Here is a 16,480-nt window from a genome sequence, read left to right as displayed (position 1 = left end):
CCTAGTGACAAGCATTAAGCATAACAAGTTGCAACAATATCATAAAAGTACCAATTACGGACACTAGGCACTATGCCCTAACAATCTTATGCTATTACATGACCAATCTCATCCAATCCCTACCATCCCCTTCAGCCTACAGCGGGGGAATTACTCACACATGGATGGGGGAAACATGGCTGGTCGATGGAGAGGCGTCAGTGGTGATGATGGCGATGATCTCCTCTAATTCCCCGTCCCGGCAGAGTGCCAGAACGGAGTTTCTGGTCCCGAGACGGAGTTTCGCGATGGCGGTGGTGTTCTGGATGTCTTTTGGCGATTTCTTCTAACCCCCGTGCGTTTTTAGGTCGAAACCCTTAAGTAGTCCAGAGGGGGGTACCTGGGGCTGCCCGAGGCACCGCCACCATAGGCCGGCACGGCCCAGGGGCCTGCCGCGCCGCCTGGTGGGGTGGCTGCCTCGTGGCCCCCCTCCTTCTGGTCTTCTGGCTTCGTTATTCTTCTATGAAAATAGGCCCATTGGAATTAATCCCGGGGATTTTCCTGAAAGTTGAGTTTCTGCACAAAAACAAGACACCAGGGCAATTCTGCTGAAAACAGCGTTAGTCCGTGTTAGTTGTATCCAAAATACACAAATTAGAGGCAAAACAATAGCAAAAGTGTTCGAGAAAGTAGATATGTTTTGGACGTATCACCGCCTCCCCGACCAGATTCTCCAAATCAGCATCTCCCACTTGCCCACTAAATCTGTTGTAAGCACAACCTTGGTCTCCAAACGGTAGCCACCTCTGGCACTCCGTCCCACTTAACCTCGAGATCGACGACCAACTCGTCAAGCAAAACCACAAACGCATCGCCGCGGTCTCCGGTATTCTCGCCGCTCACCCTGGCCCCGCCAGAAGCATATCCATCGACCCCTTCAGAAACACTTGCAAGGTTGACACCACGCTCGACAGACGGTTCCGGTCCAGCACCCTATCTTGCGTCGAGAACCTCAGATTCGAAGGTGGAACAGTGATGCGCTCGTTCCCGCTATCCGCGCTCTGCTGCGCGCCCACGCTGCGCATTGTCAGCATTTTTACTTGCTATTTTCCCGAGATTTGTGCCAACTCCATGCTTCTTTTCTCCCAACTCAAGAAGCTCATGCTCTATGACGTCTACATCTGTAAGGCGACGAACATCGACCACCTGTTCACCCGCTGTATTGTGCTCGAGGCACTTCACCTTGAGGGGGTCCACGGGTTCACCCACCTCAACATTCACATGCCAAATCTTCGTACAATTAGTGTGGCTAGCTATTGGAAACGCAACACCACCGAACTTATTCAGTTAGACACGGTGCAAATTATGGATGCATCTTGCCTCGAGAGATTGGTCATATGTGTTCATGATGTTCCACTACTAATCCAGGTCGCCAACGCACCAAAGTTGACGGTGTTGGGCTTTGCGTCGTACCCTGGCTGCCAACTTGTTATTGGACGCATAAACTTTTTGGTAGAACAGCCTTCTTCTTGTTGAATTAACTCACATTTTTGTTATTTTTTGACATATGTACCATTGTCCTATAGAGGATGATGCCCATAAGCTTGGAACATTCTCTGTGCACAGTGAAGAACTTGGTTCTAAAATCTGACGACCCTCGTCTGGATCAACTACTTGCATTTCTTAGATGCTTTCCCTGCACGGAGAAGCTATATAGCGAGGTAAATTCGTTGTTGTTAACTGTTTACCACTATGAGCAAAAAGTGTAGAGTTACATGGAGTTAACCTGTTATTAGCCTAGATCAGTTGAACAATATTTTGTACTAGAAGAACATCCACAATGGAGTTATATTATGTTGGTTCAAAACTAAACTTCTTGTCATACAATGTGTTGTATCTTGTGCATCTGTGAAGTTTCATATAAACACATGATAATATGTGATCTGTGTAAAAAAGAGAAGACATATGTAAATAGTGTGACTTACTATTTACACATCATTTGTTCTTTTTTTGTGTAGATCACATATTATCATATTTTTGGATGAAACTTCACAGACGCACATGATAGAACACAATGTATGTCCAGACTTTTAGTTTACATTTTTTTGGAAACTTGGAAGTGTCAAAAGAAAAATGGGGTGCACCCGTAACTAGTTGCGGATTGGAGTTTCCCATGTTGGTAACCTTTCCCCAACTTTACAATGACAATAACAGATGTAAAAAAAGCGCATCTATCAAATTGGAACGTGTCAGGGGATTATGTTGTTCCACGGTCCTCAATTAACACATGATTCAACTCACCTGAGATATTCATTAGTTCATAGCTATGAAGTACTTTGTTATTGTACTGACTACTTAATTTGACTTCTTTGCAGTTTTATAGAACCGGCGATAAGGTTCATGTGCTGCATAATGAGCCAGCCTGTCCCATTGAATGCCTTGATCTCCACGTCAAAGAAATTTCAATTTTTGACTAGCGAGGAAGGAGAAATGATGTTATTGTCTCCAAGTTCTTTATGCAGAACACTAGAATGCTCAAAGTAATGAATTTTAGTGTAACAAATTATCACAACAAGATCTGGTGGGATACCCAGTTCAAGCGCCTAGACCTGAAGAACACCGCTTCTAGTGATGTTGATTTTCAGTTTGGATATTTACCATCCTTAGAAAAGTTCAGCCCGGACGGTGTTCGTAGTTAGTTGATACATGACTTGTCAGTGGCTGATCCCTTTGCTAGAGAGATATATGCAAGATATGGGCCAATTTATGTATAGTGTTACTTTAACTCCCTATATTTTGTACTGGTCTGAACAATATACTTTATCACTCAGTTAATGTACTTCAGACTTGATGTTATTCTTGTGAACATGGTCTAATATTCTAATGCTTTCGGGATGTATGTCTACTAGTGATATATATAGAAGCTAGCAAATGGTTGACAGAATCTACTAAAAAAAGCCACTAACGGGTGTTCACATTCAGTTCATCAATGCTATATCATGTATACTTGATGAAGGCGATAATAGAACCACCGCATAACACCGACTGAAAAAAATGAACGATGAACAATGCTTCTGTTAAAATATGTTTGCCAGTAACACCCTATTTGTCCATTTCTAATGTTGCAGCAAACCTGAAGTTGCCGTTTGTAATCCCGCCACCGGTGGTGGATTATCAGCCTTACGAGTGGTTCCTCGCTCGATCTGCTGATGGCAAGCGCTTGATGATCATCCTTACAGTAAACCACATTGTGATTGCCCATGGTGAAGTACCTCCTGACATTCCCTATGCTGCTAATGGCAGGGCTTCAGCTACGGCAGTATCCTCCTATTACCACCTACGTCTTTGAGCGGGATCCCATATATACTGCACCTCCAGGGGACTTAGTTTCCAGGCAGCTTAACAGCCTCGGCGACCACTCTCTGTTCCTCAGACTCAATTACCCTATCATGGACAACCTGAAGAAACGTGAAACCAATGCTCCTGATGGCACATTGGTTAAATTCATGAGGAAAAACTGCGGATATACAACATACAGGAGGTTTCTTTGTAATCAATACCCTAACATTTTGCGCTGCAACCGGTAGCCAGATGGAGGTGAGACTGTGGGAGTCATCAGCCTTCCAGGAGATGGTTGGGCTAGTGTCCCACAAGCGTCTATGTGGTTTAAGCCTGGTTTAGACTTTGCCCATTCCGTGTTACCTTTAAAAAAGACCGACACACATTTTTCTTGTGCTTGAAGTGTTGAGAAGTAGTACACAGTTTTTAGTATGTACTATATTGAATCAGTTTATTTGAACATTGTCCTGCTTTTGTATTTCGTGTTGCCTTTAGATTATAACCCATGTATGGCTGTTTAATGTTTGACTTTATTTCAGCACTATAATTACAATGTGTGTACATCCTTTATAATATAGCAATCTCCTGTTGATCATACTTTGAGAGGACCACCCCTATTTTTTTGCTTAGATAAGCGAACGTACATCCCTGCGGGCAGCTGTTCTTGCTGCTGCCACGAAATGTGCCTCAACTGGTCCTGATTGATCGAGGTCTATACCCCAAACCAGTCCGAGTCGGGGCAAGGAAGTAGATGTGCGACCTAGGTGACTGTGCGGACCCCACATGTGAACCATACATAATTTTCCAAAAAAAAACATGTCACTCAGGCTCAGTTTGGCATCTAAGTTTTTCTAAAATCAAAGTTGTAAAATTTTAGTATTTTCTATCTAGGAAACAGATACTTCTAATTAGAAAAAGAGGTCAAGATCTTGTTTTTATACTGCAAAATTAGTGTAGTTTTGGGAAACACGATGTATAGAAAAATTAAGTTTATGTTGAAACCGAACACCTGAAACGAAACATCTTCATAGTTTCAGGTAATGAATTTGGTACTGACTCAGATCTCTTATATGTGAAACGAAGCAATCATGCTCTTATTTGGTCATCCAATATGCCGTGATGTGCTAGTGTACAACTAGTTGTTAACTGTGTGACCTGGATGCGCTAAATCTGTTAAATAGTTCATCTTAATTTGTATGCTGAGGCCCAAGGACTCTGATCCAGCAGATTGAACTCATGATTTATTCAGATTTTTCGATCAAGACGTGATTTATATAGAATTATAGATACAAAGAGTTCGCCGGATATAATCTGGAGGCACACCATGCCACACACTAGACAAAGAAAACTCACTAGAATGGGCTAACAAATGCGCCGCCGCATTCAGCTCGCGGCGAACATGAACAACAAAACATGTTGAGAATGTAGCAATAAGGTGCTTGATATCCTGGACAACTGGTCCACAAATCGAACGATCCATCTCACCGGCGTTGATGCGCTGAACCATGGAGAGGCAGTCAGTAGCTAGAGACACGTGATCGAGGTTCTCATCCTTAGCAAAGATTAAAGACCTCCTCATCGCCATGGCTTCAGCTAGTTCATGAATGGTAATCTTCTGGTAAGAGTCGCTGCAAGCAGCAACACAAACTCCATTATGGTCCCGGATCACCACTCCCGCTCCCATGCGGCGAGAAGAAGCAAAAAGAGGAGCATCAACATTGATCAAAACCATTCCAATCGGCGGCGGAACCCAACAATAAAGTGAAGAGGGTTCACGGCTGTGACTAGGATTGGTTCTGAATAAGTGCTCAACAATAATGTCAACATAAGCTTTGATCTTTGCGGCTACGCTTGTGGGAGACACCATCGTATGTTCTTCTCTTAGCTTATTACGGGCATCCCAAATATGCCAACATGTCACCGCCAGGACTGTAGCTTCAAGGTCACCACATCTATCCAGATAATCAAAGATCCACATCTTAGGAGAGGCAAAAGTCTTACGGTTTAGGTGATTACCATAGAAGCCTTTAACTTCATACCACACCTCACGTGCAGCAGCGTCCTCTTAGTTTCAAATGCGGCGGGGGATCGAAAAAATGCAAATAGCTAGTAATTACTAGAGGTGGCATTTTGGCTCATAGGAGCAAATGCTCCCATTATACAAAATAATTAAAAAAATAATTTTAAAAATGTCAAAAAATATGACATAATTTTTTTTGGTGTACATCCTGACATTCTATGTTAGTGCACAAGTTTTTGTGGAGAAACAACATATTATGTGGCGTGTACAAAAAAGACAAAAAAAATATCCTGTATGTAGTCGTGTTATAGCATCAAAACTTGTCTTTTTTACGGGAGCCACAATTTTTTTAGTTTTTTTTTTTGAAAATTTGTGTACGAACATAAAATGTGTAGATGTACATGGAAAATTTTATTTTAGAATTTTTTGACACTTTGAAATGTAGATTCACACAATGGGAAAAAATGCTCGTATGAGCCAAAATGGATATCCCTTAATTACTGTCAAAAATAATTCCATGAAACGAGTTTTTTTATTATTCATAGAGGCTGACATGTGGGATCCATGAGCCAGCAACGTCTCAAGGTTTCAAAGGCGCCATGCGATCGAAAGAAAATGGCAAATAGCCAAAAATTATTGGTCAAAAATAAATCCAACAAAGGAAACGTTTATTATTTAAAGAGGCTGACATGTGGGACCCATGAGCCAGCAGCGTCCTCGACGTTTTAAAGGTGGAATGAGATCGAAAGAAAAAATAAGCCAAAAATCAGTCGGTAAAAAAAACAAGAAAAAACACATTTATCGTTTTGAGAGGATGACATGCGGGACCCATGAGGCTGCAGCATCCTCAACGTTTCCAAGGCGGCATGGGATCCCCAAAAAAGGCAAATAGCCAGAAATTAGGGGTCAAAAATAAATCAAAGAAAGGAAACTTTATTGTTCACAGAGGCTGACATGTGGGACCCATGAGCCAGCAGAGTCCTCAACGTTTCAAAGGCGGCAGGGGATCAAAAAAAAAGGAAGTAGCCACAAATTAGGGGTCAACAATAACTCCAAGAAAGGAAACTTTTTTTGTAAATAGAGGACGACATGCGGGTCCCATTTTGCAGCAGTGGTCTCAGCGTTTCAAAGGTGGCACGGGATTGAAAGAAAAAGGCAAGTGAGAAAATATCACGAGCCAAAAATAACTCCAAGAAAAGAAACTTTACTATACATAGAGGATGACATGCGGGTCCCATTTTGTAGCAGCGGTCTCAACGTTTCCAAGGTGGCACGGGATCAAAAGAAAAAAGAAGTAACCAGAAATTAGGGGTAAAAAATAATAAATCCAAGAAAGGAAACTTTTATTTTACATAGAGGATGACTTGCGGGACCCACGAGACAGCAGCTTCCTCAACGTTTCAGATGCAGCATGAGATCGAAAGAAAAAGGCAAGTGACTAAATATCAGGTGCAAAAAATAATCCAAAAAAACTTTTATTGTACATAGAGGATGACATGCGGGTCCCATTTTGAAGCAGCGGTCTCAACACAAAGTTGACATGAGATCGAAAGAAAAAGCAAGTGACAAATATCAGGAGCCAAAAATAATCCACGAAAAGAAACTTTTATTGTCCATAGAGGATGACATGTGGGTCCCATTTTGCAGCAGCGGTCTCAATGTTTCCAATGCGGCACGGGATCAAAAGAAAAAAGAAGTAGCCAGAAATTAGGGGTAAAAAATAATTCCAAGACAGGAAACTTTTATTCTACATAGAGGATGACTTGCGGGACCCACGAGCCAGTAGCTTCCTCAACGTTTCAGATGCGGCATGAGATCGAAAGAAAAAGGCAAGTGACTAAATATCAGGTGCCAAAAATAATCCAAGAAAAAACTTTTATTATACATAGAGGATGACATGCGGGTCCCATTTTGCAGCAACGGTCTCAACATTTCAAAGTTGGAATCATATTGAAAGAAAAAGGCAAGTGACAAATATCAGGAGCCAATAATAATCCACGAAAAGAAAATTTTATTGTACATAGAGGATGACATGTGGGTCCCATTTTGCAATAGCGGTCTCATAGTTTCCAAGGCGGCACAAGACCAAAAGAAAAAGGAAGTAGCCAGAAATCAGAGGGTCAAAAAAATCCAAGAAAAGAAATATTTCAATTGGGCTGCATCTGGACATCTGGGCCTTCGAACTATCCCGTTGGAAGCCTTTTGACTCGTACAATTTCAGCTCACTCCAAAACAGTAAAGTCCTATGCTTGACAAAAACAAAAAACAAGGAGATTCAACATATAAGTTTGTTATCTAAAACCAAAGATTTAATTTATCTCTTTGCAATAGCTCAGAGTGAAATACACTGTTTATTGTCTTCAAAATAATCAAGATATCACATGTTTCTTGTACGGGGAGGCTGACATCGGGGACCCATGAGCCAGCAGCATCGTCAACATTTTAAAGGCGGCAGAGGATCGAAATAAAAAATAAACAAAAAATCAGTTGGTAAAAAATCCAAGAAAAGAAACATTTATCGTTCTAAGAGGATGACATGCGAGTCCCTTGAGGCAGCAGCATCCTCAACGTTTCCAAGGCGGCACGGGATAAAAAAGGCGAAATAGCCAGAAATTAGGGGTCAAAATAACTCCAAGAAAGGAAAGGTTTATTGTTCATATAGGCTGACATGTGGGACCCATGAGCCAGCAGGTTCCCCAACGTTTCAAAGGTGGCATGAGATCAAAAGAAAAAGGCAAGTGACCAAATATCAGGACCCGAAAATAATCCAAGAAAAGAAACTTTTATTGTACATAGAGGATGACATGCGGCTCCCATTTTGCAGCAGCGGTCTCAATGTTTCCAAGGCGGCACGGGATCAAAAGAATAAAGAAGTAGCAGGAAATCAGGGGGTCAAAAAATCCAAGAAAAGAAATATTTCAATTGGGCTGCATCTGGCCATCTGGGCCTTCGAACTATCCTGCTGGACTCCTTTTGACTCGTCCAATTTTAGCCCACTCCAAAATAGGAAAGTCCTATGTTTCGCAAAAACAAAAAACAAGGAGATTCAACATATATGTTTGTTTATGTAAAAATAAAGATTTAATTTATCCGTTTGCAAAGCTCAGAGCGGAATACACTGTTTGTTGTCTGCAAAATAATCAAGATATCACACGTTTCTTATTCGGGGAGGCTAACATCGGGGACCCATGAGCTAGCAGCGTCGTCAACGTTTTAAAGGCAGCTGGGGATGGAAAGAAATAATAAACCAAAAATCAGTTGGTAAAAAATCCAAGAAAATAAACATTTATCGTTCTGAGAGGATGACATGCGGGACCCATGAGGCAGCATCATCCTCAACGTTTCCAAGACGGCACAGGATTAAAAAAAAGGCAAAATAGCCAGAAATTAGAGGTCAAAATAAGTCCAAGAAAGGAAAGGGGCTGACATGTGGGACCCATGAGCCAGCAGAATCCTCAACGTTTCAAAGGCGGCAGGGGATCAAAAGAAAAAGGAAGTAACCAGAAATTAGGGGTCAAAAATAACTCCAAGAAAGGAAACTTTTATTGTTCGTAGAGGATGACATGCGGGACCCATGAGCCAGCAGCTTACTCAACGTTTCAAAGGCGGCATGAGATCGAAAGAAAAAGGCAAGTGACCAAATATCAGGAGCCAAAAATAATCCAAGAAAAGAAACTTTATTGTACATAGAGGATGACATGCGGGTCCCATTTTGCAGCAGCGGTCTCAATGTTTCAAATGCAGCTTGAGATCAAAAGAAAAAGAAAGTAGCCAGAAATTAGGAGGTCAAAAAAACTCGAAAAATAGAAAGTTTATTGTACATAGAGGATGACATGCGGGTCCTATGAGTCAGCAGCTTACTCAACGTTTTCAAGGCGGCAGGGGATCGAAAGAAAAAGGAAACTAGCCAAAAATCAGAGGGTGAAAAAATCCAAGAAAATAAACTTTTATAGTACATAGAGGATGACATGCGGGTCCCATGAGCCAGCAGGTTGCTCAACGTTTTCAAAGGCGGCATGAGATCGAAAGAAAAAGGCAAGTGACCAAAAATTAGAGGGTGAAAAATAATCCAAGAAAAGAAACTTTTATTGTACATAGAGGATGACATGCGGGTCCCATTTTGCAGCAGCGGTCCCAATGTTTCAAATGCGGCTTGAGATCAAAAGAAAATAAACTTTTATAGTACATAGAGGATGACATGCGGGTCCCATGAGCCAGCAGGTTCCTCAACGTTTCAAACGTGGCATGAGATCGAAAGAAAAAGGCAAGTGACCAAATATCAGAAGCCAAAAATAATCCAAGAAAAGAAACTTGATTGTACATAGAGGATGATATGCGGGTCCCATTTAGCAGCAGCAGTATCACCGTTTTAGAGGCGGCACGGGATCGAAAGAAAAAGGCAAGTGACCAAATATCAGGTGCCAAAAAAATCCAAGAAAAGAAAGTTTATAGTACATAGAGGATGACATGCGGGTCCCATTTTGCAGTAGCGGTATCACCGTTTGAGAGGCGGCACGGGATCAAAAGAAAAAAGGCAAGTGACCAAATATGAGGTGCCAAAAAAACTCCAAGAAAAGAAACTTGATTGCACATAGAGGATGACATGCGGGTCCCATTTTGCAGCAGCGGTATCACCGTTTGAGAGGCGGCACGGGATCAAAAGAAAAAAAGGCAACTGACCAAATATGAGGTGCCAAAAAAAACTCCAAGAAAAGAAACCTGATTGCACATAGAGGATGACATGCGGGTCCCATTTTGCAGCAGCGGTATCACCGTTTGAGAGGCGGCACGCGATCAAAAGAAAAAGGCAAGTGACCAAATATCAGGTGCCAAAAATAACTCCAAGAAAAGAAAGTTGATTATACTTAGAGGATGACATGCGGGTCCCATTTAGTAGCAGCGGTATCACCGTTTGAGATGCGGCACGGGATCGAAAGAAAAAGGCAAGTAACCAAATATCAGGTGCCAAAAAAATCCAATAAAAGAAACTTTTATAGTACATAGATGATGATATGCGGGTGTTGCGGTCAAAACCCACCGGCGGGCAGCGACGGGCAACACAGTAGAGCCGGGAACAACCTAGGGCTGCGGCTGGCCCTGGTCCCTCTGAGCGACGGCCCGCAAAGCCTCTGGTACACACGTCCGATGCTGATGCAAGGGCGTGCCACCTGACCTATACCTGGTCAGGAAGGTGATGGAGATGCCTCGCTTAGTTTCCTGCATGGCATACACGTAAACATTAATACGAGCCTCGATCGGCTCTCAGGTTATCCTGTGAATCGGCTCAAAGAGCCGATCCACCCATGATTCGTACGGGGTGCACGAATATATGGTGGTCCTGCTTGATCAAGATAAAGCTAAAGCGATCTACGACGATTTAGGGTTTTCACCGCATAATCGGATCATCCTACTCACGATTGGGCCTCGCGGCCACGCACGGTGATCGTAAGCCGATCCTAGATAGGGCCTAAAAACCAACACGAGGTTGATCCCCGGAACATCCTGTCTAGGACTAGCAAACGACACCCTACGTGCCGCTGGATCCTCCAACCCTTTGTAAGGCCTAACTATTGTAGATATTAAACTAATCCTTGATGAACAAGGAGCAACCGTAACGGATCGGATCTACTAAATAATGATCAAGCGGGGTGCCGCCCCCACACCTAAGATAGGTGTGAGGGCGGCTAGATATGCAAGGGTTGCACTACGATAGCATATGATACGAAGAACAATGCTAACCCTAACATATCTAAGATAACTACGTTGCTCGCCATCAAAAAGGCTTCAGTACGAGCAACGCATGAACAACATGAAGCTTATGCTGCCTAGATCGCAAGATGCGATCTAGGCAGCATGATGCTTACCGGTAGAAACCCTCGAGACGAAGGAGTTGGCGATGCGCCGAGATTGATTTGTTGGTTGAACGTTGGTTGTTGTTTATTCCATAAACCCTAGATACATATTTATAGTCCAGGGGACTTTCTAATTCAGGCGTGCACCTAACCGTGCACGGGTCAAACTCTATCTTCTAATCTAAGATGCAATCTACTATATTAAGATACAAGGGCAAACTAGCCCAAACTTTGCGCACAAGGCCGATTCATGTATATTCTTCCATGTATAATCTTCAAGTCCATCTTGATCGCGGCCCACCTCTGACCCGGTCAAATCCTGATGATAACACATGCCCCCCTGGTTTTGGTAATGATAATTTCAAAACCACTCTGTTTTTTCCTCCGAAGGGTCATGTCGTGGCAGAGCAGAACCGTTGCAGTATCCTTCATCATTATGCCCTGTCTTCTCAGCTTCTCTGCAAAATTCGATAGCTTTGGCATCACCTCCTCGGAAACTGCAATGGCATTAAATCTCCACCAGGCTCCTCATTATTTAACTGCGCTGATCGATTAGCCCTCTTCATCACCTTCCTCTGTTCCAGCTATCGGCAACAAAAACCCTCTTCCCCTGTAGCAATGCCTTCCTCTTCCCCTGTCTCCTCCGGCCTCTCCCTCCAATCATTCTCTTCAAGCGAGCCGGAGTGGAACTCCGATCACGCGCCAGAGGGCGACCTGCCTCTAACCGATGGGGAAGAGGACCTCAAGTTCCTCATCGATGGGGAGCTGATAAGCGAAAGTGAAGATGACCTCCATCCCTGGGCGAAACCCACCTCCCCCGACGGGAAGGGGAAAGAAGTAGAGGGAGAGGAAGAAAAAGAGGAGGGCGGCCCCTCTTCCTCCGCTAAGCTTCTGCCGGCCAAGCGATTCCGCGCTTGGGCGGACAGCGAAGACGATGATGATGACGAGGAGGAAGAGGAGGAGGATGAATCCTCCTCCTCCATCGGGTATCCGCCGACCAAGCGCTTCCGCTCCTGGGCGGACAGCGAGGATGATGATGATGCCGAGGAAGACGAAGCTCCGGCCAAGGGCTGGGGTAGCAGCGACGAGGAGCTTCCTGGGAGCAGCGCCGACGACATCGACGATGGCGACGATGAGGACAGCGATGACTAGTAGAGTAGGACTAGTAGTAGCAGTGCACTAGGCACCAGATCCCTCTTTTGAGAGCCATCGGCTCTTTCTTGTAAAGCCGCTCCTTTGAATTAATGAAAATTGTTCTTTCAATTCATCTTCCAATTAATCCAATCTCACTCCTTCCGCTTGTCATACCAAGACCGATAGCAACGTATCGGATTCCTTTTCCTTTGGACGCCCGTGAAGCCGGACTCAAATGTCGATTAGACCACCAGTCAAGCACTTCTCAAATTCAAGCTGCGATTTGATATCTGACCATAATTTTTCGCAATCACTTAGCCGATGACTACTCATCGGCTATTTTGAGAATCCAGTCCCTTTCCTTTTCTTGCAGCAACAGGACGGTCCAAAACCTGTAAAGCCGACGGCCTCCTTTTCCGGTTCCTCTCCGTAGCTTTAGCAGTTTTCTTTTGCAACACCTGAACTGCTTTCAGAGAAGATCACGATACAGGGTCAGTCGATGCAACTCCAATCGGCTCCCAAAACAGAACATCTACCAAGTTAGCTGCCCCCCGAGCCTTAATCAAGGCGAGAATACCGGCGAGTGCACAGGTCATTGATCAGCTTCCTTCTACTGAACGCCGATGTTGTAAATGGACACCAAACTGAAAACCATCTTGGCGGAAATGTGAACCTTGAGCACATAGCCAGTAGGTCTTGGTCTTATGTAACTGTACTAGAGTCGATGGCTGCGCATCGGCTTCGTTTCTTAGTTCTAAAGTCGATGCCCTAGCATCGGCTGTATGTTATGAATTTTTTTTTTACTGGCCGATTTTTCCTAATCGGCCCATAATGTTTCACTGCACACATGTTTACACATGTTTATCTGCACATGCTCATCTGACTATATGCCCCCCGAGCCGAATCTGTCAGGTGACTGCAGATATCGGCTTTGTGGTTAGCCAAGGCACTGTACTTGCACGTCGGCTCCGCGAGGATTCGTGTTGACTTTCATCCGCCGACGTGGCCGCTGCCCAGTAGATCGATGTTGAACACAAGCAGAACATGTGGTGAGGATAATTTTGGCTGATTGCTGGAATCGGCCTCCATATCGATTGAAGCGCTGACTGAAGGTTCTGTAATGCCCCTTCATAATTTTTGGGGCTGATCACAAGGATCAGCCTCGCCCCGTTTGCTCATCGGTTTGTTCTTGCTACTCGGTCAGGCTGGTGGATAAAACCAGCCCAACCTCTGACTTTATCATGTTGATGCGCTTGCTGTCGTCCACCTTGAATGCATCGTGTAATCGTGGAGCACTAAGCTCCGTCGGAAGGACGAGCACCATGTTTGTACCAGCCGATGTTTCATCGTCGGCTTTCCTTTGCTTGGGACGCCACTCCATTTTCCGTGGACGACCCTCTTCGTCCAGGGTTCGCTGAACTTTCGCAGCCAGATCAGGTCGTGCCTTCCTCAGCGTATGCAAGTACAACCTTTCAGCTTCCTCCAGGCCGCGCAATCGCTGAACCCTGCGCTTTTGTGAACGGCTGAGTCCATCAGGGCACCACCTTGGACGGTGGTACCTGTCTTCTTCTTCTTCTCCCTCGTCTTCTGAATCCTCGAGATCTTCCAAACGAGGGGACTCAACGCGTTTGCTTTGTGGTGGGAGAGGCCCTAGACGTTTGAACACGGACACGTTGGCTGCCTCCTTCTTCTTCTGGTTGCATTCTGGGCAATTGCCGATTGTGGGCAATCGGCTCATTTCTGAATCCCAGCAGTGTCTGAAGAAGGGGAAGTCCCAGTGCCTGTCGTTGTCGTCTTGCTCCCCTGACTTTTCCTTGGCACGGCGCTCGTACTTCTCCTCATCGCGATCATGCCGACGATGTCTTCTGGCTTCTCTAGCCAGACGATCTCTTTCATCATCATCGCTGGATCGTCGGCGTTGGTCATACTGACTCACATACTTGTTGAGGAGGTGATCAGAGAGGGGTCGCTGATATCTCATGTTCTTCACTTCTCCCTCTATGACGTAGTGCTTGCCATCATGATGGAGCCGATCGCGTGGAGCGGCCTCCTCTGTGTCCTTGCTACGAGAGCAGCTGCCCTCGTCTCCATCTTTGCCAGAGTGGTGTCCAGGTCCTACCATGTGGATGCTGAACGAGGATCCTGGCTGGCAACCTTCAGGGTAAGTGCACCCCACCATGTTAACGGCGGGGAAGGGTTGGGTGTCGACCTTCATGGCGTACTGGTTGAAAATCAGACGTCCTTTTTCTATCGCCATTTGGATCTGCTGACGCCACACCCTGCAGTCGTTGGTGGCATGGGAGAGCGAGTTATGCCATTTGCAGTATGGCTTTCCGTTCAACTCTTGTACCGTGGGGAATTTGAGACCTTCGGGAATCGTCAACTGCTTCTCCTTGAGCAGGAGGTCGAAGATTTGCTCAGTTTTGGTCACGTCAAAATCAAACCCCCTGGGCGGGCCTGGTGGCTTTACCCATTTGCAGGACACGGGGTTTGCCCCCCGAGTCCATTCAGCCACTGCTACCTCTTGATCTCCCGCAGAAACTTCGTCTTCCTGCCCTCGACCAGGACTACTGCACGCTTGAATTTGTCCTGGTACAAGTCCGGGTGGCGCTGTTCATATGCCGACAGTTTCTGAACCATGTGCGCCAGTGAGGGGTAGTCTGCTTGGGAGGCCATGTCCTTGAGCGGTGTTGCAAGGCCCGCTACTGCCAACTCGACTGCTTCTTTTTCAGTCACACGAACCGAATAACATCGGTTCCTAAGATTCCTGAAGCGCTGGATGTATTCTGTCACAGTTTCTCCACGCTTCTGACGTATCTGTGCTAGATCGGCAAGGCCAGACTCGGAAACCTCTGAGTGGTACTGCATATGGAACTGTTCTTCCAACTGCTTCCAAGTCCGGATCGAGTCTGGTGGCAACGAGGTGTACCACCCGAAAGCCGATCCCGTGAGGGACTGTGAGAAGAACCTCACGCGTAGTGGATCCGACACTGAGGCCGGTCCTAGCTGTGCCAAATATCGGCCTACATGTTCGATGGAGCTGGAACCATCTGATCCACTGAATTTGGAGAAATCAGGGAGCCGATATTTAGGTGGTAGCGGGATCAACTCGTACTCGTCGGGGTACGGCTTGGAATAGCCGATTGCCCTCCTTTTCGGCACCATGCCGAACTGGTCTCTCGGTATGGTACTGATCTGATCCGTCATTGTCTTGGCTGCAGGAGTTGAACTACGAAGATTCGCCGGGGTGGCGTACTTAGCCAACCATGTTTGCTTTTCCAGCTCGAGCCAACTGCAGGAGCTGAGCTGCGGAGGTTCGTCGGGGTGGCGTACTTAGTTAGCCACGTACGCTTCTCAAGATCTGTCGCTGACGTCCCTCCTGTTTTCCCAGAAGTCCCTGATGTTGTGGCCTGGTTTGTGAGCGCCCAGTTACCGCAATCTGGCACATACGTGCACGTGTACCCGTGAGGGATCTCCTTAGGCGCCTCAGGCAAGAACTGGTAGTCACTAGGGTCACCACCGATCTTGTAGACGACGAATGCCGGTGAAGTCGGCACTTCTGGTGCTGCCAATGCAAATGGCAGCGGTGGACGGGACTGGAGTGGCAACTCTCCTTGATGCGTCCCGAGAGCTGGTCCTGACGGCGAGTATTGGTGCCTCATGATCTCCTGGATCACGCGAAGAGCGACACGCTCCAACGTGTTTACCAGGTTCTCAGAGTGGCGGTGTAGCGAGTGAGCCACCAAGTAGTTGATCTCCTGCCGCAGGGACCTGGTGCGTTCTTCCGACGGGGCAGAGAGGTCTATCCCATCGAGTGCACCATTAGGCGAGAACCCCTTCCACCTGATGCCATGTGAACGGGTACTGTGGAAAGAGCCGATGAGGTCGGCTTCGAGGATGACTTTGACCTCGTCATACTTCTTCTTGAGCTCGTCGGTCAGATCCTCGTACGTGACTGGCGTGCCGTCCGCCATCTCAGATGTAGATAGCGATGTGGTTGATGTAGACGCTTGTCCCACCGGGCGTGCCAGAATGTGTTGCGGTCAAAACCCACCGGCGGGCAGCGACGGGCAACACAGTAGAGCCGGGAACAACCTAGGGCTGCGGCTGGCTCTGGTCCCTCTGAGCGACGGCCCGCAAAGCCTCTGGTACACAC

The 16,480-nt window shown here is 45.8% G+C and overlaps 1 protein-coding gene across 1 annotated transcript; it reads left to right on the top strand.

Moving 5' to 3' along the window:
* The first annotated feature begins 287 nt into the window (after nucleotides 1–287).
* Nucleotides 288–1,515, top strand: LOC127333668 (uncharacterized). Its single transcript, XM_051360064.1, has 2 exons — nucleotides 288–307; nucleotides 780–1,515. The coding sequence occupies exons 1-2, from the start codon at nucleotides 288–290 to the stop codon at nucleotides 1,513–1,515; spliced, it is 756 nt and encodes a 251-aa protein (XP_051216024.1).
* Nucleotides 1,516–16,480: the final 14,965 nt, after the last annotated feature.

Source organism: Lolium perenne, chromosome 1, assembly GCF_019359855.2.
Source record: "Lolium perenne isolate Kyuss_39 chromosome 1, Kyuss_2.0, whole genome shotgun sequence".
Lineage (NCBI taxonomy): Eukaryota > Viridiplantae > Streptophyta > Magnoliopsida > Poales > Poaceae > Lolium > Lolium perenne.
This window is presented reverse-complemented; position numbering and strand designations above follow the sequence as displayed.

Coding starts and splice junctions, on each gene's coding strand:
- LOC127333668 (XM_051360064.1), top strand. CDS start 288: ATGGCGGTGGTGTTCTGGAT. Junction 308..779: donor ATGGCGGTGGTGTTCTGGAT/GTCTTTTGGCGA, acceptor TCCAAACGGTAG/CCACCTCTGGCACTCCGTCC.